Below are 27,520 nucleotides of genomic sequence, written 5' to 3'. Positions count from 1 at the left end.
CTCAAATAATTAATTTATGACTCTGTAAAAACGAATTTAATTAGTAATGAAATGAGGGCAAGATCGCAAATGACTGAGAGGTAAAGTAAATTCACAGGAATGACAATAAAGCTGCCAAAGGGGTGAGGGTTCATCAGGCAGCTTGAGAAGCTTGTCAGATGTGCGTGGGATTCATGTGCTGAAGCCCCATAGGAGGTTCTCTGGGGGAAGAAAGTGAAACCACTGTGAGAAATCCTATTCCTGACACATAATACTCCACAGATGTTAAACTTAAAACAATTAGTTTTGCATTTTAACAACTCAGGGATGGTGAGGAGTATAATCAAGAAATCAGGAGAGTTTCATAGAAATATATCTAGTGATATTTAGGTCCACAAATTTTGTAAATAAAGTCAGTATGCTGGTAATGCCAACTATAGTTGGCTTTAGACTTTGGGACATTCTGAACTTAAAAAAGGACTTAGGTATGTATATAGCACTTAAATCCTACATAAGTTCCAAGTTCTTTGTAGAATATGCAAATCAGAATGAGAAAGAAATAAAAAAGACAAGTGATAAAGCAGCAGCAATGTGGAAGGAAAGCACAGAGAATGGTTTCTGACAGTAAATGTGTAAATATTTTCTAAAAATAATTATTGAGCACCTACTGTGACAAGGCAGAATTTTTAATGTTCTAAGTAGTCTCTTTTCTAATTTTCATAGCTACCTTATGATCTGGGTATAAGCGATATCTCCATTTTGCAGATGAGCAAACTGAGGAATGGAAGGGCTCAGTAACTTATCCAGGTCACTGTTATTAAGTGGCATTACTGGGATTTGAACCTGTTTATCTGATCTCAGAGTCCACACTCTTGACACATGACAGAGGGTGGGAGGGTATTCGTCCTCTAAAATTTCACTTTCTCTGAAGTTGACTGTTAATGGAAACAGGATTAGCCTGGCTGGCATGTTCTTTTGAAATTGGCAGGCTTCTGTAAGACAAAGTCTGCTTGTAATTTGTGCAGTGACCACTAGAGGGGAACTTGTCCAAGTTCATGTTTTAAAGGGACCTCCAACACAAAGAACAGAAATGAGGAAACAAAACCATATCAAGCACTCCTTTTGTAAAAATATTGCTCTTTAGAAACTTACAATTTTAATTTAGATGAATCACACCAAGCAAATATGATCTCTCTCTGTCTTTGGGAAGACCATTCATTTTTGATTTTTCAATGACCCAGAAGATTGGGTCTCATTTTGTGGTGATCTGTGTCTTACTGTATATATCAATTGCACTGTAAATTCTTTAAGGGAAAAGACAACATTCTTTTCATTCAGATATCAAATATTCTCTGCAGCTCTAAGCACATAGCCCTTGTTAGTGGATCGATGTATATTTTCAAATGAAATAAAAGACACTTTAGTCAAAACTTAAGGGAAGAGAAGGCATAGATTAAAAGGAACATATGCACAGAGAGTTGCTGTATAAAAATGTCACCAGTCCCCAATAGTTTTTAAACAATGACGACTTTGTTCTTTGCTCACTTATAGAAGTTTTTGGCTATCCAAAGACTGACTAATTTCTTCTTTGACATTTATCATTTATCATTAGGTTGACTGATACATCGTCTCTATTTAAGGCCTTAGAGGGGCCTACTGAATCTCCTTGGTCTGCTCTTATTGCTGAAGGAATCAGCTGATCATAGTTTTTGTCTATGAGTGCACTCCACTCTTACTTGTGGTATAGACCCTTTCCTCAGTGTGGGGAGTTCTGAATTACCCTAGCCAGCTCTGGTTTTCTTTTCCCTATGTCAACTAGATCATTTGTCTGATTGGGCATTAATCTCTTCCCTCTCCCGGATTCCCAATGGGCATATATATCTGTCACAGTTCCAACCCCAGAGCCTCTCCCTCTCCATTCTTTCTTACCGAAAACCTAATGTGCAGGTTACAACCAGCCCTGATTCCATCAGTCTCAGTTAGAAACTTTAAACACTGATTCCAGACTTTTCTTTTAAACATTCCAGAACATTTTAAAACATGTATAGCATGCATATTGGCAATTTCCTCAGAGCCTGAAAAGCAGATGGTTTGATCAAAGGAAAAATATGACCTCATTCTCTGCCAGCAATTCTTACGTGAACTGAAAATAAATTACTAGAATTCCAGCAGTCACTCAGGAATGAATCTTATTACTTCACAGTAATATCAACTAAATGACAGGGCAAGAACTGGGGGCAGATAACAGAAACGGTTGGAAAAAGTGCTCTGTCATTTCACTCTGATTCTGAAGCCACACTACTCAGGTGCTGCCTGACTGGGTGGAGAGGGGCCAGCAGTGGACTTTTGAGTCCAACAATCTGTGGCTCTATAATTTGCATTGTATCTAGCAGTTGATCTTTGGGCTTCTTCTGTAAGAATGGATTAGATGGTGCCTGTCTGTAGCGTGAACATGAGGTACACCAGATTATTCCTGATGTTGACTTTGACTTCTTCAAACATCACTGATACTCAGAAATGACAGACTGTGACGGCTTCTGCAGTCATTTGTCAGAAACTCCATCATGAGAGCATTTTCTCCCTTATTCACTGAGTCAGTAGAAGAGAGGGAAGGGGGAAGAAACATGACAGACATTTTATTTTTTCTAAAGAGCAGAGACATAATTGACTCCTGGCTCAAAAATAGACGGTTCTATTTGTTGTACAGAAGCAGTTGCCCCATCTCTGCATCTGTCACAAATTGGGGCTGGGGGAGGGGAGCAAATCCCAATGTTAATGTGTTCTCATGATTCTTTCCGGAGGACAGCAAGTTGCTTTCAAACCTTTCATAAATTACTATTGGCAGCCCATCTGGATTAGGAGCTGAACCAGATGGTAAGCACTTGACAGCTTACTCTCTCATCCGAAGGAATCAGCTGATCGTAGTTTTTCTTTTTGTCTATGAACAAATTATACTCTGAAAATGGAAAAAAAAATTTTCCTTATCTGTAGCTTGCTGCTTCTTTTGACAGGGATCCAAACAGTATCCCCTCATGTTTATGATCTTTATTTTGGAGGAAATAATGACTACTCTCTGGTTTTTATCTCTACTTTGAAAAAAGTGCTATTCATTACTGTAGAAGTAAAATGTATGTTTTTACAAATTTCTTTCCTGACTCAGGTTATGCATATTGCCAATCCCTCACCACCAAAATGTAGTTAAGTGGGGCTGAAAGTACAGGTATCCTGGGTTCTGGTCCAAATGCATGCAGAGATAACAACAGGTTCTGGTCCCAGGAGGACACAGCAAAATATGTCCTGCATGAAGGATACCATAGCTAGGATTCTATGTGAAATCAATAACAGGGATGGCATTCTCCCTCCTTGAAAAATGCTATAGCCAGCTGGTACTGGGGCCAAGAAATCAGACACATCAAGGCAGTCAGGAAGCCCACCCCACCCCCTGCTGCATCTCTGAGAGCCACAGTATCTCCATGGGTGGCCCTTATCAAACAGCACAAGCCAGACTGGAGACACTGAGTGCAGGTGGAAATTTTCGCAAAACTATTAAGGAGGAAAGAGCAGAGAGAAGAGAACAAAGCAGGGAAAATAAGCCTTCTCCTCCAGATGAGAGTACAATCTATAATTTCAAGACACCTAGGAATATAAATCTTAAGAAAAGACACTCAACAATCAAGAAAGCAATGCACTCAATCTGAAACAAGCAGGTAGAGCAATCTGAAGATGACTTCAACATAAATACACCTGAGATCATCAGAAAGACAAAGAAAAAGCCAACCCCTGTAATAAAAGAATAAGAAACTCTGAAACAAAAACAGAGCTAAAACAAAAGTAGATATAAAAAATGAGTTAGGAATCCCGGAAATGAAATCAATGTGGTTATGAAAACTAGAGAAAAAACAACAAAAGATAAGATCAGTGTGAGGGACTCGATGAGGATAAGGTGCAAACAGGACAGTTCAGAGCCCTGGAAGACAGACCCAGAGGCCCCAGCATTCTCTTCCAGGAGTTAAAGGAGAAGGCAAAGAGAGAAAAACAAAAGAATCAGTGTTTAAAGAGATAATTGCTGAAAATTTTCCATGATTGATGACATAAATCCTCAGATAAAAAGGGCACAGCAAGAACTAAAGAGACCAATATTCTCATTTAAGATAATTTGGAAAATATGAAATTACATTTTAATGTATTTCCTTCCAAAAAGCGTTTCTCTTTGCAGCCCTTTTCTCCCTCCAAATTTAGAATGGTACTCTCTACACAGTTTGGATCCTTCTTTACCTACTTAGCATTATATGGCGAGGATACTCTCTGTCTTCAAATAATCCTCAAAAACACACTTTCCATATTGGCTTAGAATATTCCACGATGTGCCTGCCCTTAAACTATTTGAACATTTCCCAATTGTCTCAGAATTTTTAGGTGGTTTTTCAGGTTTTCACTATTCTAAACAGCACCATGATGGGCATTTTATTCATAAATAGGCCCACTACTTTTCTCTCACTCTTTCCTGTGTCTTTTTTCTCTTTCTAATATGAGAAGACTTCTCTTCACTCATCCAAAGCACACATTTCTGCCTTTTTAGTCAGCTTTTCTCTGTAGACTCCTCAGCTCCAGGTCTTTTCCCTCTGGCATTCTTACTACTCCACATCACACCATCAACATCACAAATGAACAAATTCATACTGTAATGAGTGACTCCTAGATATTTCACAGAACCTAATCTAATTACTTCCAGATGCAAGGGAAGTATGAACTTTGGATGTCTTCCATACTAACAGTTGCAGAATTATAAAAGTATTAACAGCATTACCAGGTCCAGCTTACAGTTACAACATTGACTCAACACCCCCCCCTCAAAAAAAAAACAATTTACTATACCCTAGAAAATATTTGGAAGGTGACTGAGTTAACAATTATCATAAGACCTCAACCTTATAATATCCTAAATTTCAGTATCTGACATTTGCCATCTAAATGCATCATCAAACTTGTTTTTTTTTTTTTAAGTTATTTTAAGTCCTTAAATGCTTGGTAGAATTCCTGTAAATGCAACCATATATAACTCTATTAGGAAAAGGAAATTTTTGTATTTGTTTCCTTGTTTCATTTTGTTTTGTTTTGTTTTATTTTGTTGGAGGGTAGGAATTGTTTTTGTTTGTTTTCCACTTAAGATCTTTTAAAATATTTTTACTATGATAAAAGCTTTCTTTTAATATCATGCCAGCATCATAACATTTCAGATCAAGCCACCTGGTATATAAATACTAAGATAAGGAACATAAATAAAAAAGGTTCCTACATGGTTGACCTTGAGGGCTGACCTGAAAATGATGTCATGAGCTGGGGGAGGAGGCGACACTGTTATAAGTCCAACAACTACGGAATGATTCAGAGCCCCACAGAATGAAAAGGGAGCATGAGATAGAGGTGACCAATAGAAAGGAATTCAAAAGTATTGTATGGTAGATACTGATTCTGTTCATCCTGTCTAGATGCAGAGCCTTCATCCATGTCAGATGATCAACTTCAACAATGGCCTTCTCAAGTCCTTCACTCGACCTTTCCTGATCCTAGAAACTAGAGATTGTATCCCCCTTCTCTGAAGAGCTGGCTCCAACCCCTACTGTCCCCATGGCTTCCTCATGCCTGGAGCATACCTCCTGGATGTGTTATTTCCTGACTATACTCTAGTAAGGTTCTAGAGATTCAGGGCCAGGTTTATACATCTTTGACTACCTTTGAAGCTTGATGCTGGCACGTCATATGTGATGCCTATATGTACATTCAACAACTTTTTAAATAAACTGAAAGAAAAACTTCACAAGGAAGGGGAAACTTGAGTTGAAACTAGCAGAGAGATGGAGCACATTGTCACATTTTAAGCATGCTAGAATAAAAAAAGTATCCACGGGATCAGGCTTCTTTTTATTGATTAAAGTTCAATGAAAGGAATAGATAGAGAGCTAGCAAACTGACGTAGTGATTCAGACCTGCCTTCCAGTACTCAATTTACCTCTTACTACTGTGTGACAGGTAGTAGGGAAAGTTATTGAACCTCTCTGTGCCTTAGCTTCCTCCTCTGCAAAACAGAAACCATGATAATAGTAGTACCTGTATCACAGGGTTGTTTTAAGGACTAAAATTTTTTAACGTATATAAAACACACAAATGTTTGCCATTGTTGCCAATGAGTGTTTGAATACAGTCTAACTCCTACCTGCTCTGATCTATTTCATGTCCTCTCCTGTTACTGTCTCTTCCAGCCACGCTCTACACCCTTCTGTTATATCTTTACTGTTGCTCTGCCGGGTCCACTCATCTCCCAGATATTTGCATGGTAGCTCCCTCTCCTTGAAGATTCTTGCCCTGACTTCAGTGTCTACCATGGTCCCATCCCCACAGTGACTCTCTATCCCATTTCACTTTTATATTTTATCACAGGACACATTGGTGTGTAAGAACACCTCATTTATTGATTTAACTGTTGGTTGGCTATTTCTTCCCACTAGAATATAAACAGCATGAGGGGAGACACTTCACCTACTACATTAGATGCATGGGAGCCCCTGATTTATCAAAGATGCTCAATATTTTTGGAATAAATGAATAGATGAATGAACCATGTTTGGTCTAAAGTTCATCACCATTCACAACATGAACCAAAAGAAGCAGTGGTAGCCAACATAAATGCAAATTGTGAAAAGAGAATGCAAAATCTCAGTGAACTCCTATTTTTATTTCTTTGTAAAATATAAAAATATATGAAGATTAACATTAAATAAGCAATAAGTGTTAGATCAAAACAGATAGCACTTACAGTTATACCACAACAACTTATTCAGTCAGGATGAGGTTTATAAGCTTAAATTCACTGTAACAAGGTAGAATGAAAACTGGTAGCTTTCATTTTATGCAAAGATAGTGAGTCAATGTGGAAGCAAGCTTCTTTGTCAATTTTAAGTTAATTTTAGCAAACATGAAAAGGCAAATAGATATTGAGCAAGATGGCCTTGTATGTTTTTTAGCTCTGAATTGGTAGCTACTCAGAGAAAAAAGAGGAGGTCCCTTGTTTTTGTCCAATTATAGAAAACTTCACCTTCATACCAGGTCTCCAACCCAGTACTTCCAATCACCACAGCTTCCTGTGGCTTAATCAGTGCTGAATTCTACTTGGTAGCGGGCCCTCTTAGGTCTATCTTTAGACTTGTCACTAAATGATTGTGCCAAGCTAAGCTTAGGAAGAGGTGAGAGGTGCTAGAAGCCAGGCTTCCTTCCTGTAGCTGAGCTTCAACTTCCCTGTAAGTCTAAGTTTGACCATTATCAGATGCGGTAACTTGCATCATAACTAAGTGAAAGTGAATAAGGTAAAATGTCTTTAAAACTAAAGTGTATGTAGGTTATATGGCAGATATTATACTCTGAAAAGATAATAAATTATTTAGCAATGATTCAGAATTATCACCTGAATACAGGGAGAAAATAGGCATGGAAACATGTAAACAACCATTATTTATTTTGTGAGGCTGCTCCAACTTCAAAGGGTTTTGATTCCAGGATAGAAAAACAGTGTGGATCTGTTCCTCATAAGGAAATAGTTATAGGAAAATAATGACAAGGGTCTCAAATTTATTGGGAAGCATCATCTCAGAGAAATGTGAACTTCTGAAGTCCTATTTTATTGACTAACAGGAAAAATATTAGATCTAAGGTCTCTGAAATTCCCATCTGCCTGCCCCAACACTAAATTTTGCTTTTTATTACCTTAAGATAAATGTGTATGTGCCCTATTTCAAATACAACCTTCCTCAGTTCATGAAAATGAGTATGATTTGGTATAGCTGACTCTATTGGGATAATTTGAAACAACATGTGACTCTTAGTACTTTCCCTTAAAACCCTTTGAAGAGAAGGTTAAAAAAAAAAAAGTAAACCAATTGCAAGAGTAGTACTGTTTCATTTTATTATTAAAATGAAAAACAAACAAATGAAAATCTCCAAGAAATGTATATCTCCATTTTACAAATGAGGGAACAGATTCAGAGAAGTTTAAAAATCATGGCATCACAGGATGCCTGGATGGCTCAGTCAGTTAAATATCCAACTTTGGCTCAGGTCATGATCTCATGGTTTGTGAGTTCGAGCCCTGTGTCAAGCTCTGTCCTGACAGCTCGGAGCCTGGAGCTTACTTTGGATTCTGTGTCTCCCTCTCTTTCTTTGCCCCTCCCCCACTCATACTCTGTCTCTCTCAAAAATAAATAAAAACATTAATTTTTTTTTTAAATAAATAAAAGTCATGACATCCTTTTAGCCCTAAGAATGCAGGAAGCAAAACCCCTTTGATGCTAAAATTTCTTACCCACCAGAGTTTCCAAATGTGTGATAGTGAGGGCCATAGCGTTTTGTGTCCTAGCAGTGTGCTGGCATTCAAAAGTCTAGGAAGCCCACAATGATGTTCAGTGACATGTACTTCCCTCTGTTGAAATTTGTAGTATGTTTATTTTCATTGCCAGTGTTCTAAACTCCACCTTCACTTTTCAAGTGGCTGCAACTTGAAATCTTATTTTTAGGTTCTGCTTCTTTCCTATGATGGTGACCCACATCATTGGACAGATGAATCATTAGATGAGGAAAGGAAGCAAGTCGCAAATGTCGTGCACAGGACTGAGGTCAGTAGCTATGTGGGGTTTAGTTTGCTGCCAAGACTCTAAAGTATTTCAATTCAGTTTTTAATGGATTTCTATTCTACATCTACCTTCTGAATCAAAAATATACTTTGCCAAGTAACAATTTCACTTTACCTTCAGTTCCTCCTACAAAATGGAAAATAGGATTGATTTGTAAACTATTGTGAAATCTCAGGAATCAAGGAAACTTTGGAGCTACTGTGAAAGCTCATATATCTAGGATTTAGACAGAAACCATACTTCTAATCATTATTTTTAAACCCAATTGCCTAACCATTTTAATTCAAGTTTTTTGAAATGGTCCCTAGCTATTGCTTCTTCTATTAAGACTCAATCTGAAGCTTGAAGAAAAGAACCATAGATGCACCTTCAAAAAATCAGTGTGTATATATATATATATTTTACATATATATATATGTAAAAATTAAGACTAGAAAAAACAAAGAAGGCAGAAAGAATGAGCTAAATAAATAAACATGTCAACCATGACAAAGCACATGCCAGAAGCATCACTAAAACCCTGAAAACAGAGTAGTATGAAATATAAGCACTTCCCCTTTTATATTTCTGTATTGAAGACAAAACATTACTAATTAGAGCGAACGGGATAAAGTTTAAGAGTACTAAACTGTGACTAGCTTTCCAACTCTAGGAGCTAAGCATCAAAACTGAAAGGGAACTTCAGTTTCTGGCTAGCAGCAGGGACTAGATCTACCCTCCTGCTTTAAATGACTAGAAGAATAGACTAGAATTTGACTAACAGGAAAAATATAGATAGACCTCCAAAAATAGGGAAAGGTGTTTAGTTGCCTCCTGGTCTACCCATGTATGAAAGGAAACTGCCCAAGGCAGTTTACCACAAGTAAAGAGTAGCCTACACAGAGAAACGGTGTCTGTGCTTTCAGATTCACTCATGAAACTGACATAGGACCATTCCCCAATTCTAACTGGAGCATCCAATACTTAATCCAATTATCACATGACTCAGATTACTGTCCAATATGTACCCTGAGTCCAGGCACCCCATAGGATATCTTCTGCATGGTCCAAGACACAGATACATTTTGGGAGACTGGACCTTTAAACAGGAGAGAGGAGAAAGGAGTCAGACATGTGCCCACAAATTGGGGTCAGACGTGTTTCAACAGAACAGACACACCATTACCTGATGTACGGGTTGGAGTTAAAGTAAAGAAACTTAGCAGCTACAGTTGTTAGTTTTTAAAAGGGGAGAACCATCTGCCTTTCTGGTAGCCTCAGCTGTTTGGCTCCTGTTGGAAGACCTTAGATTATTTCTGATCTTGGCTTTGCATGGTCCCATGGCAACCATCACAAGCCCTGACTAAATATCTCCATCCAGATTCAGTCTGTCTTCTGAAAAGAAAATTCCCTAAACCCAAACTTACCAAATCAACACTTTTAAACACATCTAAAATAGAGCAGAATGAAGAATAGAAATAAGGTAATTTTACCGTTTTCAGCCTATTTAATCATTCTTCAAACTTAATGTCTGTGTTTTAGGAAGATGGTGGATATGGAAGATAAACAACTGGATTTATCTCATTTGCAAAAATCTTTTTGTCTTCCTCTGTCAAAATGTAAGTCTTACCTTTAATTCTTCCTAGATGATATGTGTTCTGCCGTGTGCCCCAACATCTCCAATCCCTATTCCTTCTCATATGCTCCCACTGCATCCTCTCTGTTTCTCAAGATCCCTATCTCTCCTCATTTCCACACAGATCTAACCCACACTGATACAGCAATGGACACATCATCTAATCAGAAAAACAACAAGGAAACAATGGCTTTGAATGACACACTGGACCAGATGGACATAACAGATATTTTCAGAATATTTCATCCTAAAGCAGCAGAATATACATTCTTCTCCAGTGCAACAGAATGTTCTCCAGAATAAATCACATACTAGGACACAAGTCAGCCCTCAACAAGTACAAAAACATTGAGATCATACTGTGCATATTTTCAGACCACCATGCTATGAAACTCGAAATCAATCACAAGGAAAAATTTGGAAAGGTAACGAATGCTTGGAGACTAAAGAACATCCTATTAAAGAATAAATGGGCTAAGTAAGAAGTTAAAGAGGAAATTAAAAAGTACACAGAAGCCAATGAAAGCGATAAGTCCACAGCCCAAAACCTCGGGGATGCAGCAAAGGCGGTCATAAGAGGAAAGTATATAGCAATCCAGGCCTTCCTAAATAAGGAAGAAAGGTCTCAGATACACAACTTAACCTTATACCTTAAAAAGCTGGAAAAAAAACAGTAAATAAAGCCCAAAGCCAGCAGAAGACAGGAAATAATAAAGATTGAAGCAGAAATCAATGCTACCGAAACCAAAAAAACAGTAGAACAGATCAATGAAACCTGAAGCTGGTTCTTTCAAAGAATTAACAGAGCCACTAACCAGTTTGATCAAAAAGAAAAAGGAAAGGACCCAAGTAAATCAAGAATGAAAGGGGAGAGATCACAACCAACACAGCAGAAATAAAAACAATAATAAAAGAATGAGTAATTATATGCCAATAAAACGGGCATCTGGAAGTAATAAACCCACACAGATACACTCACCAAATGTGTTCATAAAAACAACCTACCCTAGCGCACTGGTTAAGAACACGGAGTCTAGGGCCCATGCTCTTGGATTCAAATTCTGACTCTGCCACTATCTGTATGACCTTTTGCAAGTTACTTAACCTCTCTGTGTCTTGGTCACTCATAAAACGGAGAACATTAATAGTGCAATGGCCCCTTCCTTATCTGCAGACTTGCTTTCTGTAGTTTTAGTTACCTATGGTCAATCATGGTCCAGAAGACAACCCTCCTTCTGACATATCATCAGAAGTTTAACAGTAGCCTAATACTATGTCACAATGCCTATGTCATTCACCTCCCTTCATCTCACCTTGTAGGGATTAAACATCTCACATCATCACAACAGGAAGGATGAACACAGTACAATAAGATATTTTGAGAAAGAAAGAGTGAGGGATCGCATTCATATAACTTTTATTACAGTACATTGTTATAAGTGTTCTATTTTATTATTAGTGATCATTGTTAATCCTTACTATGTCTAATTTATAAATTAATTTTCATAGGTGTATATGTATTGGAAAGAACATAGTATAAATGGAGTTGGGTACTATCTGTGGTTTCAGGCACCCCCTGAGGGGACATACTCTCCCGTGGGTAAGGAGGACTACTCTGTGTGTCTTGTAGAACTGCTGTGAGGATTAAGGACACAATGTTCCTAAACCTCTTGGCACAGTGCCTGGCACATGGTGGGCTGTCAGTTTTTTGAAAAAGTGAGCTATTGTTATTATTAATATGTCACCTTTTATTTGGGAATTTGCTTGGTGAGCCACCACGGTCATAAATGAAAGGTGATTCTGGTACTCTGTTTTTGTTTTTGTTTTTTTTCTCAGAAAGGTAAAAAGGAACAGGACAGACTCAACGTTCAAGAATTAAAAGGGAGAAAGAAACCCCACAGAGGTGCTAGGCTATCAAAAGCAGTGAGAATTAAGCTCTGTTTTTTCTTTTGTCCTTTCTTTCTCCCTACCTCAGAAATTCATAGAAAACAAGCATTAGTATCTTTGGGTCCTCAAGCTCAGAATATGGTCTCACTCGTGGACGAGCAATGCTATGTTCAGAATCACTGTTGACTAAAATTCAATAGGTCCTGTTAAGCTATGTCATAATGCAGCAAAACATCAGAAGCAGAAAAAAAAATTGTGCAACTTATTTTTTAACAGGTTGTGGAAACTGTGGAAAAGCTTGTTACGCAGAGGAAGAAACAGACTTACCTACAGGAGTCTACTTGGCTGATTAAGGCTCGCCCCTTTTGCAAAGCATCAGCTGTGCAGTCTTTAATTTCTCTGTGTAATTCCTTGTGCCTTGCTGCCAAGACAGGCAGACTTAAACCCTCTGATTTAAGGAGCTTAAGGTAAGCTTCAACTCTTCCAAGTATATCAAATGCCTGCCAAAGAAAACATACTTGCATTTTCTGCTTTTCTAGTTTAAAATCTACATCTATGTGTACATGAAATACTAGAGATTAAACCACCCTATTCAATTGATTTGTTTGATCGTAACCAAAACAATCTCAGTCTGAGAAAACGGCAGTGTAGTTCTAAGGCTCCATTTTGGGAAACTGATCAGAGCTTAGCTCACCATAGATAAGTATCAACACCATAAAGTTTACATTGAGAATGTATCTATACAACACAGTTATAACTACAGAATTCAGAGAGCCAGGCTTATTTTTTTGCACATTCTGTAATGTATACCAATAATGGATGAGATATTTTTAAAATATTATGCAGACTTTTCACAACCTGAATATCCCTTATGTTCTTAAAAGGAAATTGCCCAGTAAATTGCACCTTGAACCTGAAGCAGTATAGAGAAATATTCAAGAAATGACAAATATACTTTTACCCCTTGTTTTTCCAAGTGTAAGACATTCTGCCTACTTCATCCAAGACATCCATCTGTCTACAAATGAGATTATAATTTGGTTCTCAATCTGTGCAAAGACTAAGACCAAGATAATATTTAGCTTCTGACATGCAAATAGGATTATGCAGAAAAAAAACATCACCTTGCAAATCAAGATATTGTCTTAAGTTTTAAAAATTCCTTTATTCTTTTATTAGCAGATCAACAACCAGTCATGGGGGATTAAGTTACTGGAATTGACATTGAGTAGAGAGGAGCTTTCCTTTTGTCCATTAAGGTTTCATTGGCATTAAGGGGGAGGAGTATATGATATGAAGGCAGTAAAACAGGACCATGGTAATATGAGGAAAACAGAAAGAGAGTACAGTGTAATGATCTCCACAGGTGTCCTGATAGCCTGTCTCTGACCTTGGACTTGGAGAACAGGAGATGAATTAGGTAAATTGAAGAAAAGCTGAATGGCAAGGAAGCTCTTGCCATGTGGCCCTTTGGCACTACTAGGAGAAAGCACCTTATGAGATGTTCCATATCAGTCTGGAGAACACTCTTATCCCAGGAACCCTGATGGTGCCACAGTCAGCAGGGGCCTTGAAATCTAGCCTTCCTGGACTGTTGAGTTAGAAGCCAGTGAGCTTGATTGGGGCCCACTAGGTGGAGTAGGAAGACTCCAAAGACGACTCATAAGAAATGAGAGCAGATGGTTTCATGAGTCTGGTAACCACTGAGACCTGAAGAGAGACCAGAGGAGCAAGGCTGAGTTGATGCTGAAGGAACACAGTTTAAGCCAAATGTAGAGGCTACCTCCATGGAGCTGTATAAAAACACGCAAGCACCTACACCTGGCTGCCATCTAAGGGAGTCAGTTTTAATGCCAGAATGGGAACTGGACAAAATTTGAATTTACAAATGAAATCTCCCAAATACCGTTGCATTACTTATATGTTGATATTCTGTACTCTCATCAATTTCCCCATGTCTCCTGAATCTGCTCTTTCTGATCACTTAAAATGTTTAAAACAAAATCATTCCTATCATTTAGATGATAGAAAGTAATAATAGTATCTATAGTTTAGTGAGAACTGACTTTTACTCCTTCTATACTATGTGTTTCATTCAGCCAACAAATATTTTTGAATGTCTGCTGAGGTTCACACACTAATAGCCCTGGATGGAAGTGAGAAATGATCTCCAATTTATGACCAAAGAAACTGCGTCTCAGAGAGATTAAATAAGTTGCACAAAGTGACACTTCTACTAAGTGGCAGGTTTGGTCTTTGTACTCATTTTGTCTGGCCCTGAGGCCCCTGCCCTTAAACCCTGGCCCATGGAGCCATGTGGCAAAAGACTACCAGGGGAGGCTTAAGACAGAAGGGGTATTTCCAAGAAGCCTGTTCATCTTAGGTGGAAAAATCGAGATTTTAAAACTTATTTTTTGTAAATATAGGTAAGAAAATATAGAAAAGTTAAATGATTTCTCTTAATCTATAGAGAACTGTAAAAGAAAGATAGCTTTATTAAAGAAACTTTGGACCTGAAGACTTTCCTTATCTGAACCCCCCTCTTTTATTCTATACTTGGCAACAGAGCTAAATGTGTCAAGATGCTGATGTTAGAAAAGATTATTTGAATTACTTTCTCAATCTTTCCATAACACATTGAAATGCTGCTTGCAATAAACACTGTTTCTGGAATTTTGCTTTATATTTAAAATTTTTATTACTTATTTTAAATGAAATGGAGTCTCATGTTACTCAAAGGTTCTAAAGTTTTAAAAGTTTTAAAGTCAGGAGGCGCCTGGGTGGCTCTTAGGCTCAGGTCATGACCTTGTGGTTCATGGATTCAAGCCCCTTGCTGGGCTCTGGGCTGACAGCTCAGAGCCTGGAGCCTACTTTAGATTCTGTCTTCCTCTCTCTCTGCCCCTCCCCCATGCTCACGCTCTGTCTCTCTCTCAACAAACAAACAAATAAATAAAAATAATAGTTTTAAAGTCAGTGCCTAAAACAAAAATCTAGTGTAGTCAAAAATATCATGAACTGCCCTAAACCATGCTTAAAGTTTGGTATATGCAAACTAGTGCTTACTGTAATATATATTCACATTTAGGACTGAGAGCCACTGAGCTAAGGGAAGAAATAGAGAAAGTGTATTTACATAGATATCAGGGTCACTTCGTTCTTCCCTTAAGATAATTCCCAAAATTCCTAATGGGAATGGGGGAAAGGATAGAGAATTCTAAAGTGCTTTTTCTTTTCTACAAGTTTGACTCCACTCTGTTTTAATATTAAGCCACTATAACCTTAATACATATCATGCTTGTTGTTTTAAGAATTAAAGAAAAAACATAAAAGTTAGGGCATGACGACAGACATGTAGAAAATACTCAGAAAATATCTGTCATGAATACTCTCCATCTTGATTGGACGCATCTTTGAAAAGTCACTGGGAAGAGCAAGGCCACCTGCTGACTGTCATTCATCCCACTAGGCCTTTCCTCTTTTGGCTGCTGTGAACAACTGCGACTCTCATATCCCTGGGCAGTGGTCTCATCTTCATAGAAGTTAGATTCTAAAGCCACATGTACATTAAATAAATGTCTGAGGTGACTCCACCGCACTCCTGAATGTTGTCATAAAAGTATTATAGCTTAATTACATGGGAATAAACTGAAGGTCTAAACCGTCAGAGGGAGGAAGAGGTGGTATATCAAGAACCAAGATAACCCATAACAGTATCAAAATAGCAAAATTTTCTTCAGAGTTTTTTCTCAAAAATATCCAGGTGTTAGGAAAGCATTTACTCATGAATTGCTCTTTGTATTACACTTAGTAGAACTATAGCAGCAGAAAGGAGGAAAGTGCTTTCATTCCCTCATTAGCTCAACAAATATATTTGCAAATAAGATGAGCTGGATACTGTAAGAGAGCTTATTCTTTACCCTTAATCCTAACCAAGACCTAACAGGAATGATCTAAACACAAAGAAATTTGTGATTTTAAGGTGAGTCCCTTTTTAAGAAAGTTATACTCCCTGTGATTTTCAGAATCACATGTAAAACTCATTTTTCTTATCCCCATGCAGCATTTAATGAGGAATCCATGTACCAACTCCAGAAATGCTCTATCATTGCTCTTACTTAATCTATTCCCAAAATAGAACTAAATGCCTTTCTATTTACCATATCCATAAGGAACCTGATATACTGGACCTAGCCTGGAGAGAATCTCTTTGTCTCTCCCATGTTATAGAACAGGTTATTTCTGGCAATGACACTATGATGCCCATATAAACTCCTTTGGAATTAATATTTCTCTTTTAGTTTACTCTTCCCATCCCCTTCTTTCTTCAAACCCAGTCAAATACAGGTTTTATGACTAGAGGCAAAAACAAAGATAAAGGCACAAGGATAATATTTTCTCCCTCTTGGTTCTCGCTTTTCTTGAATATTTTGTATTGTACCACCCAGTTCTTAAGAAGATAAGGGAACCAATCAGCTCTTTTTGCCTTGGTTTGGAAAAGACTAAGGAGGTACTTGGTTTTTTCTTTAATACGCTACTCAAGATCTTTCTTTTTTTTTCATTTGTTAAGTACAGGATCCAAAGCAGGCTGATCAAAAAAAAAAAAAAAAATAGAGATGGTATCAGGACGTGGCACATTTTACTCTTTTTTAAATATCTATAGAATTCATAAGTTAAGCAAGAAACATGAATTAGTCATCTAACATATTATATCGTGCTGTTTCACAAAGATGCTTAAAAATTTTTTTTTTTACATTTCTTTATTTTTGAGAGACAGGGCACAAGTAGGGGAGGGGCAGAGAGAGTGGGAGACATAATCTGCAACAGGCTCCAGGCTCTGAGCTGTCAGCACAGAGCCCAATGTGGGGCTCAAAGTCAGAAACTGTGAGTGGAAGTGGCACGCTTAACCGACTGAGCCACTCAGGCTCCCCTCTCAAAGATGTTTAATAAGTAGTATTTTTTGCTTCATGACTAACTTATTTGAAGAGAATCAACATTAAAAACAAAAAAGCTCAAATGCTACAGAACCTTCAAATTTTCCTTTCATGAGTTCCAAGGCTGGAGAATGAATTTGGTTGGAATTTTTATAATCACCAAGGACACAAAACTCAGCTTCTCATTGGAGCACTGAATCCCACTGTCTGCAGAGATTTCCTCTGGGTTCAGTTTTCATCAAAAACAAATGCTTCAGTTTCCTTTCCTAAACACTACTTGAAGTAACTTCCCATGGCTCCCAGTTTGACAAGCTGATACCTGATTCTGGTCCTACTCAAATCTGACCAGGCTTCCAAATGCTAGAAAGGTAGGGCAAAAGGGTGATGTGATTTTCAGCTCCCAGTGTCTGCTGCTCCCTACTGGTGCTCCAGCTTATTTCTTGCCTCTCCAAGGTTTTGCTGCTGGGCCCCAGAACTCGCTCCACATGACAAGTGTTAAAAGGTGGATTTGTGTCTTATTTATTTATTTATTTATTTATAAAATCATGAGCATCTAAAACTGGTTTGGGCCTCACAATCTAAAAAGCTAAACAAACACAAATAAAACACACACAACACAAACACTGGAGAATGAGTTTCAGGTTGAAAATGGCATTTATGGGGTGCCTAGTGGCTCAGTCAATTGAGCGTCCTACTCTTGATTTCAACTCAGGTCATAATCTCACGGTTGTAAAATCAAGCCCCACTTAGGGCTCTGCACTAAGCATGGAGCCTACTTAAGGCGCTCTCTCTTTCTCTCTCTCTTTGCCCCTCTCTCCTGCTGGTTCACTTTCTGTCTCTAAAATAAAAAGAAAAAAAGAAAGAAAGAAAACAGCACACATCTAGTGCATTTTATCAACAAGGAATGGAAGAAGTTTATGTATTGACAAACTCTTACTTTTTCTGAGGTAAGTCCATCTTCAAAATGGATAAACTAAACCCATAAGTAGAACTCTAGCCAGCTAGTTACTGTTTATACTTTCTGTTTCTTATATCTAGATTGATCTGAACAGTTTTAGGATAATCTTGGGAATATTTACATAGAAAAGTGCCCATTTACAATGTGCAAAGTATTTATTTTTTTTCATTATTCAACAAATATTTATTGAATTTTATGAAGCATGTACTCTGGTACATGCTGGGGAGAGGAAAATGGAAAAAAGCACTGAAGCCACATTCGAGTGACTAGTGCAATATTGAATGCATATAAAATGACAAAGTAATGGCTAGAAGTTAGTGAGTGCTTAGCTATGCACTCGTCAGGTATTAACTCATTTAGAAGCTCAGTGACTCTGTGAGGTACATGTAATTATTATTTCTATTTTTCAGGTAAAAAAGCTAGACACGCAGGGAAGTCAAGAAACTGCCCAAGGTCCTAGAGCTAATAACTGTCTAAGACCAGATTCACACCTCAGCAGTCTGGCTCCAAGGTCTACTATATTATTTTACAAAAGTGTCATCCTAACAAACATTTAAAATTTTTCACTTAATACTCTGCAATTCCATTTATTTGTTTATACTCCAACTCTATCATGAAAAGATTTTGAACATGACCAGCAGTCGCAGGAACTTTTATTAATGAATGGTATTCCCTGAGGATTGTTAGACCTCTTTCAGAGGTGAAAACTTCAGCTCAAAGTGTATTTGACCTGTCTTATGTCCAGTCATTTGTTGATTCAACAAAGTTTGTTGAACGCTAGGTGGCTTGGAAAGATGATTAAGACACACTCTCTCTCTAAAGAAATACTATGGGAATAGTGAAAAATAGGTATTAATGTTGCCTGGAGACTTTTTGGAGTAGGTGGTAAGGGTGATGACAAATCTCTGCATTCAGCATTACTTTCCTTCTCAGCTATGACATAGGGATTGAGCTCGAAATTTGCATTCCTTGTGGATTAAAGTAATTAAACTTTCCTCATTCCAATGACCTTGGATCAGTGTAATCTCTTATGCAAATGGACGTAGTTGGCCTTGAAACTCCACAGTTTCTACAATTTGACTACTTTCTATTATTCAAATAATTATCGAGCATCCACTATCTGAAAGGCGCCGTTCTAGGTGTTCTGTTCTGGTGAACACAAAGTAAAATAGACGTGTGTCTTACCCTCAAGGAATTTTAATTCAGCAAAGGAAGGTAAATCTACCTAGAAATGCCTACAATATGAGGAAGAATATATTCAATACTAATGAAGAGATACAGCAGTTTAAAATTGTACATGGAAGGGAAACCAATAAATAACACTCATGATTTGCTTAGAAGTGACATGATAGCTTTATTGTGAAGGATACTCATGAATGAATAATAATAAAACTCAGTGTCTTTATTATAAGACTAATTAAATAGGGACTAAGTTGTGGGTTCTCATGAAAAATGTAAGATGTTAAAGGCATTTCTTGTTTTGATAAGCTTTCTATTTTATGTTTTTTTATATGTAAAAATTATATACAATTTATATATATATAATTTTACATATAGCCATATTTATCAAATATTAGCCATGGTTTAAATAGCCTGTCCCTGAGTTGTAAAACCAAAGGTTTATAAACCATTTTCTCTCTCAGAGAATTCAAGAGGAGAGTAAATTAAAACATCATTTGCTTCTGTATTAGGTTTCCTTCATCATGTTTTTTAAAGCCCTTAATATCTCTTCATATTTAAGGATATGTTCAGAATAAAATAGATATTTCTTAGCCTGCTATTCAAGACCCTTCCTAACCCCTTGTCTGCTTCCACCACTTTTCTCTCATCCTTCTGGGCTTACACCCTACACTCGTGGCAAAATGAAATACTGAGATTCCCCACACATGGCACAACTCTGTACCACACAGTCCTCCTCCAATCACTCCTTATCCTAGCTTTCAAATTTAGCTCAGTGCTCACCTTCTTAGAGAAGTCTTCCTTGACACTTTTTCCCTGAGACTCTCTTCTGTGTTCCCTAATGCTCTAGGTGCACTCTAAAGGCTTTTGGCTTTTCCCAAAGCACACAGCACTTCTGTTCCCTTGCCTTTCCTCCAAACTAGGCTGAAAGGGTCTTGAAGGCAAGGATCTTAAAGCGAGTATCTGTAACTGCTTTAGCTAAAGTACACATATGATATATGAAAACAGTAGCTATACAACACATTAGCCGAATGGAAATGTAGAAGTATGGAGGGAGTTAAAAAAAAAAAAAAAAAAAAAAAGATGCTTTAGTTCTTTGTAAGAGAAAGGGAAGTTGCTCTGGAAAAGAGAAATCTGAGACAGACTGCCTAAGAATAATGAAACTGAAAGTAAGCACACTTTCCTTAATTTCCAATGACAATTAGCTTAATTTCTTGAATTCATTGACATCACCTTAACAAATTCCTTCTGGATAATATATTTTAGGTCCTCTAGTTGGACAGATTTCTTCATTCTTCAATCTGTACAACAACTGAGCCATTTTACTTAATTGCTTCCAACATCTGGGCTAAACTGTATCTATTTTGAAAATGGGAGAATAGTATATATATATATATATATATATATGAAAAAAACTGTACCAAACTTCATTCTTGATTATTTTGTTTTCATCTGAAGCAATTATGTTTCTGTAGGCATTATTGTTTTGCATGGCTGTAAGTATCTTGAAAAAGCAACATCAACTTTTTAAAAGACGTTAAACTTTCAGCAGTGATGGCAGAAGCAGTAGAAGCTATGACAATCATTACATTTCAAACTGCTTTTGGGGTGTTGCTTTGGCTGCCCCAGGTTTTGTTTCACCTTTTCTTTTAGGCTAATCACCCAAGAAGTACACCATGTAGATTTGATCTCAGTCTTCACTGCTTGCTTTCCCCCAATGAAATCATGTGCCTATGAGAAGGAAGCATGGGAATGAAGCTTTAAGACCAATTAGCCATGTTTACAGATTTAGGTTTGATCACTGTTGTCTTCTAAATACAGGCCGATACTGTTCTTTTCTTGAAACATATATATTTATATCTGTTTGATTCTAACCGCATTCCCTAAACAATGATAAATACATTTTGGGTGACAGACATATCTTAACCAACTCCTTGGTTGTGAACTTGCTAGAAATATAATAAATGAGATAATCTATAATCATGAAAGATGAAAATTTGGGGGGATCAGGATGAGTTACTATAATAGGTCCTATGTTCATGTTTCATGCCATGTTCTAATAACTTTTAGCAACGTCCAGTAATTAGAGAAACTCTTTTCTAATCAGCTATCATCCAATATTGATAATCAACCCTTAACTTGTATTTGTTGTTAATAATAAATTCACCAACACAGTAGATAACTCTAAAACAGAAAAGAAGTATCTTGGCTTCTTAAATTACATGGCTCAATCTCCACTTGAATCCAGTGTCTGGTTGATGAAAGCATCAGTAGCAATATGCTAAGGTCCTGTGTGCTAACATCGCCACCTATCGCTCACTCCAGGTACGAACTACCACACCTCAAACCAAGGGCTATCGACAGACACTCTGGGTAAGAAACGGACTCTTGAGCCTTGGGCAATCATCAACCCCTAGCAGGATTAAAAAGTAATCAATTTCACTCCTAGAGCCACAAGGCAAAGGCAGTGTCGTTGTCTTGTCAATATGGATAATTAGGCAATAATTATATTTTATTGAATTTTGCAAATTGGAAACATACTCTAGATTTTTTTGGTATGTTTTGTTCTCTGCTTTATCCCCAGCATTTAGTATAGAACCTGATACACCGTAATTATATAGTAAAACTTTACTAATTAAAAGAATGTCTAAAGAATCTCTAAATAAAGAATTCCTAAAGAATTATTCACCACACTACTTATTTAGAGACTTCAATAAAAGAAATTATTATTACTTTTTTTCTAGTAAATAAGAATATCCCTCTCTAAAATTGGTAGAGAGAGAGAGAGGGGAATAAATTAAAATCAGAATGGAAGTGGGGTAAAAGGAGGAATTTCCAGATGTTTGCAGCAAAAATACCAGCAACACATGATAAAAATCCAGATTTAAGAAAGCAATATATATGATATGGAAAGCATTAACAACAGTCCACTTTGAAGATGAGATTATGACAACCTTTTTATTTTAACAAAATTCTTAAAAAGTGAAAGGCGTATTTAAAAAATCATACATTTCACTTTTTCCTGAGCAAATACGCTGTTATATCCTGTCATTCCTTGTGACAGTAGCATATTTTCTCATGCTGGTATTTGGCACAGATATTGAAGGTGAATATTGACCTAGCTTTAACAAATTTGGAATAAGAGGTTTGTTTGCTGAAAAAATAATTCTACTTATCAAGAACAAAATTGATTTTCAAAGTCAATATATGTTGGAAGCGCTGACTTCTTTCTTTCACAGGGCCCCACGTGTTGGGAGAGTGGCTAGTGGCCCCGCCCACCATTATCGGTTTGCCAAGAATGCCTCACACTAACCCGTCTTTATTTGAGCTATTTCTCAGTGTTGGGTTTGCAGCCAGCAACCTTCAATGTTGAGAAATGTCTCCTTCTGAGACAAATAGCAGGTTGGCTTATTGTTTGCTATAAAACAAAAGTTTCCCCAAACTTCGGATTCCTTTCTTGGAAACCAGCTGCCGCAGGTATAGTCATCCATGTGGGCCCATCTGCATCACCGCCCGCCCCCCCAGGGACTGGGGCTTGGGAAACTGATAATGACATGTTGACATTTCGATTATTGTTTTTGGGAGTAATAAAGTCTTTCAAAACTGACACAGAAGTCATGTGTCTTTTGTGAGCATCCACAAAATGGTGACAAGTTAGCAAGTTAACTTGAAGTTGGGGTAAAATTTCACATGCCTCATAGTTCTTGACAACATGGCTTCATCTCACAATTAGATGCTCACAACTAGAAAAATCCAATGCATTCAAAGTAAAGGGAATTTTCAAAAGGAAAATTCAGTGCTTCAGAGGTAAATTGATGATGTCAATTGAAAATAACCCCTTGCTAGTATAAACAGAATTTTCAGACTAGAAGACAAATAAGGGATTTAAAAATTATATTAATGTTTTAAATCCAGCTCATTTTTGGTTATGTATAAGTGTTATGCCAAAAGTTAGGTAAAATGGTAAGAATTTTGGAAAATTTGGAGACTACAGAATATAAATAAAAAATAAAAATGCCATTTACAAGTCTTTTTTTTTTTTTTTTTTTTTTTTGCCATTTACAAGTCTTAAGAAGAGTTTCCCTCTTTAATTTAGATAGATTTACCCATTACATTATTTAATTATTTATTGCTTCTTAATAATATGGCAAACATTTCATTTCAAACATCATGATTAAATATCCACTTTCCACATTCCAGCTTCTATTTTTTGCTGAAATAAAACTATTACCTTTCACATTGATTCTTAAATTTGGAGTTAGAACTAATTTCCTTGATGCTTTGAAAAGGGAGAACAAATTCTATCCCTAAATGCCACATGACTATTGAGAATTATACATATAATATGGATAAATAGAGTATGGACAAATCCCAACTGAACTTGTTATAATTTGAATGCCATGGCTTCCAAAGATGAAACAGGGGACCTAGAAGTCAAGTCTTGAGGCTCCTGGGTGGCTCAGTTGGCTAAGCATCTGACTTCAGCTCAAGTCATGATCTCATAGTTCATGGGTTCAAACTCCCTGTAGGTCTGACAGCTCAGAGCCTGGAGCCTGGATGAGATTCTGCCTGCCTCTCTCTCTCTGCCCCTCTCCTGCTCATGCTCTGTCTTTCTATGTCTCAAAAATAAGTAAACATTAAAAAAAAATTTAGGGGTACCTGGTGGTTCCATCGCTGAGGCATCAGACCTCGACTCAGGTCATGACCACCTGATTGGTGGGTTCGAGCCCCATGTCAGGCTTTGTCTGTGCTGGTGGCTCAGAGCGTAGAGCTCATTTCGGATTCTGTGTCTCCTTCTCTCTGCCCCTCCCCAACTTGCACTCCGTCTCTCTCTCTCTCTCTCTCAGAAACATTAAAAAAATTTTTAATAGAAGTCAAGTCTTAGGGGAAGGGTGCCTAGGTGGCTCAGTCAGTTAAGTGTCTTTGTACATTTAAGCCCTGCACTCATAACACGGAACCTGCTTGGGATTCTCTCTATCCTTTTCTGTCTACCCCTTCCCCACTCATCCCATTCATTCTCTTTCTCCGTCTCGCTCTCTCTTTCAAAAAAAAAAAAAAAAAAGAAAAAGAAGCCTTGAGGGTTAAAAAATATAGTTTCTTAGGATTTAACCTGAATTACTATATGAATTTGAGAAAGTAACTACTCTGTAATATTATTATTATTACTATTATTGCAATAAATGACATTCCTTCCCTCCCTCAAGACTCAGAAATAATGTCAGGAGAAAGTCTCCCTGGAAACTTATCAGATAATGAGAGCAGAGAAAGCAAGAGCAGGCTGTAGCAAATTGAAGAGAGAGAGAAACTACATTTTGCAGAAATGAGACTATAGTGTTTGTTCTAGAAGCATTGTTTTATCCTAGCAACACGTTCTATAACTGTTTTCCTTAGAAATGACATTACCTGACTGACAGATGACCCACTCATTTTGTAGAATGAGGGTGTAATGTAGGTTAGAGAGTCTCTTATTCAATACTACTCGGCAATAAAAAAGAATGAAATCTTGCCATTTGCAACAACGCGGATGGATCTAGAGTGTATTATGCTAAGCAAAATATGTCAGTCGGAGAAAGACACATATCATATGATTTCATTCATATGTGGAATTTAAGAAACAAAACAGATGAACATAGGGGAAGGGAAGCACAAATAAGTTAAAAACAGAAGGAGACAAACCATAAGAGAGTCTTAAATACAGAGAACAAACTGAGGGTTGATGGAGGTAGGTAGGTGGGGGGATGGGCTAAATGGGTGATGGGCATTAAGGAGGGCACTTGTTGGGATGAACACTGGGTGTTATATGCAAGTGATGAATCACTAAATTCTATTCCTGAAACCATTATTACACTGAATGTTAACTAACTTCGCTTTAAATTTAAAAAAAAGTCTCTTATTCAAAAACAGTACTGTTCAAGAGAAACTTAACTAGTACCTACTACTTAGTTCAACAGTTCCAGTAATACTCTATGACTGTCTCTTCTGTTAAAACAAAGAAATCCCAAACATATGTTTATCATATTTGTCAAATATTTCTTTAAATTTTTTTTACTGTAATTCTAGCAATTCAAAATTAAGTAACTATTTTAATATATACCAGAACATTGTATTCAGATTGTTGATATCATGACTTTAAATCACAATATACCCATCTTCTAGGGGTTACCCATTCATTTCCTGTCACATTGTCCAGTTTCAAAAATATCAGTCCAATTTAAGGTGTTAAACAATTCTAAGAAGGCAGTTTGGAAAAGGGAGAAAAAAAATTCAAATAATATCACAGCTTCAGATACACAAGTGATGTGGACATGTAGACATTACCGCTCGCTAAGAGACACCTGCTATAATCAATGTTAAAAGAATCAACTAGGAGAAGCAGAGCACGTCTCCAACTAAAGAGGATCTGGAGATGGTCCAAAGCAAGATTTCTCCTTGGTGGACTTTAAAAGGCAAGACCAAGGCAGGGCAGTCAGGTTGTGGCTCTGCTCCTAGCCTTATGGTTTGTGTGCAGAAGGCTTAAAATATTCATGTAAACTTCCCCTGATAAATGAGAGTTTTTAAAGGGAGAATATTATTTTTTGGCAGAAATTTCAAAGTGTTATTTTAACTTTGATACATTCTATGATAATTCCCTTACTCCATGAGAAACACGGCAGGGTTGGCACAAGTGTCCTCTCAAACAGCTCAATGACAGCTCTAAGATGAAACCCTCATGGGGATATTTTTTAACAGGTCAAAGCACAGAGTTTCCTAGTTTTGAGAACCAAATAGGGGCCATCATAGGAATATATTCTTTCCAAATTTTGGTTTAAATTCTAGTTAGTTAACATACAGTGTACTATTGGTTTCGGGAATAGAATTTAGTGACTCATCACTTACATGTAACAAACAGTACTCATTATAAAGGAATATACTTTTAAAGGCTCACTTTTGCTGCTAATAATTTTAAAACTCTATGTGGAATTTATACCTCTGTGATGTTCTCCAGGCTACTGAAGTTATGAGTCCCTTACTGGTCTGTCCTGATTACCTAAAATTACCAACGTAAGTTCCCACTGACCTTATTGGTGCTGTTAAAAAAAGCATTTGCCTTTTTTAACCAAGTATTCCTGTCCACCATGAGCCGACCAAATTCTCCTTGAAGCTGATCCAGTTTCTGGTTAGAGAGCTGTAGATGTTCTTTCTGCACGTAGTCCTTGGACAGTAGAATCCCAAGTGCATCACTCTTCAGTTTCTCAACAGCAGAATTCCATTCCTACAAGAGATCACTCTAGTTTATTTTACACATCCTCCCCTTTGCAAGCTGTGCTAAGACTCAGACAACACTTAGATGGGTTGAATGTACTAGTAACCTGTCACTGTATTTTCAAATTATGAAGAAGTAAATGCTACATTCCAGGTTTCAGTACCAAGATACAGATAAAAAAGAAAGAGGCTAGGAAGAGGCAGGTCGGTTGGGATGTGTGATTGATGGCATACCCAGTTGCCCCAAATACAGGCTACTTCTTCCATTAATGCTGTCTGAAAACATACCCGAAGTATAGTCATGGGCGTTTTTCAACCTCTAACCCATTTTGATCTGTTTTTATTTGATTAAATATAAAAAGTCTACTTCCTACAACTTAGTCTCACTGCCAATGTGGGCAAATATGTACAAGGAAGGAAGAGAAATCTCACATTGTTTGGCTGTTGTTTTTGTATTGTGACCACACTTAGAACTGAAAATAAGATCTGTTATTCTCCACAAAATTAACAGTTGGTATTGTGCAGTATTCTCTCCTTCCTGACCTTAGTCTCACCTCTCAATGCTTCATTCTTAGTGGTATATAAACAATTCAGGAAGAGAAAGGAGGTAGCTTTTTGCTTTCTGTTACAAGAAGATGAAAAACAGTAAGTAGAGAATAAAGAAAATAAAAGTTGGAGTTAACTGAACATATTAACACTTTATTTATTTAAAGGGAAACTCAAATTTCTTGCAAAAGAACTGAAGCCAGATTCAGCTTCATAAAATAATGGTTATCTCTAACAAAGGTATCTTGTGAGTGAGTTTTCTGGTACCCATCTCAGCTGAGACTGTGGCTAAAAACAGCATAGGTTGTTAAAGCATCAGAAATTTAGCACCAGACTTAAAAAATTAGTATCTGTCTCCATCCTGGCTTGTTCCCTAGGGCAAATGTCCCATTAGTAAGTTACACTTGTTACACTAAATATGTAAAATAAGTATAATTTTTAGTGCAGTTTACCACTACTATTTCCATTCATTCATTTCACAAGACATACTAGGCATGTGAGC

General features: G+C 37.2%; 1 protein-coding gene across 1 annotated transcript in view; it reads right to left on the bottom strand.

Annotated features, from left to right (window-relative positions):
- Nucleotides 1-27,520, bottom strand: part of CCDC141 (coiled-coil domain containing 141) — a gene marked incomplete at its 5' end in the record, with an annotated part of 142,298 nt that overhangs the window by 56,326 nt on the left and 58,452 nt on the right. The window contains 2 exons of the mRNA XM_039222391.1: nucleotides 12,490-12,662; nucleotides 26,288-26,482. Coding sequence (XP_039078322.1) covers nucleotides 12,490-12,662; nucleotides 26,288-26,482 — 368 coding nt within the window. The remainder of the gene's footprint in view (nucleotides 1-12,489; nucleotides 12,663-26,287; nucleotides 26,483-27,520) is intronic.

The sequence above is a fragment of the Hyaena hyaena genome, unplaced genomic scaffold, assembly GCF_003009895.1.
Source record: "Hyaena hyaena isolate Hyena2069 unplaced genomic scaffold, ASM300989v1 scaffold_1123, whole genome shotgun sequence".
NCBI lineage: Eukaryota > Metazoa > Chordata > Mammalia > Carnivora > Hyaenidae > Hyaena > Hyaena hyaena.
The sequence above is the reverse complement of the archived record's forward strand: the minus strand, read 5'-3'. Positions and strand labels throughout refer to the sequence as shown.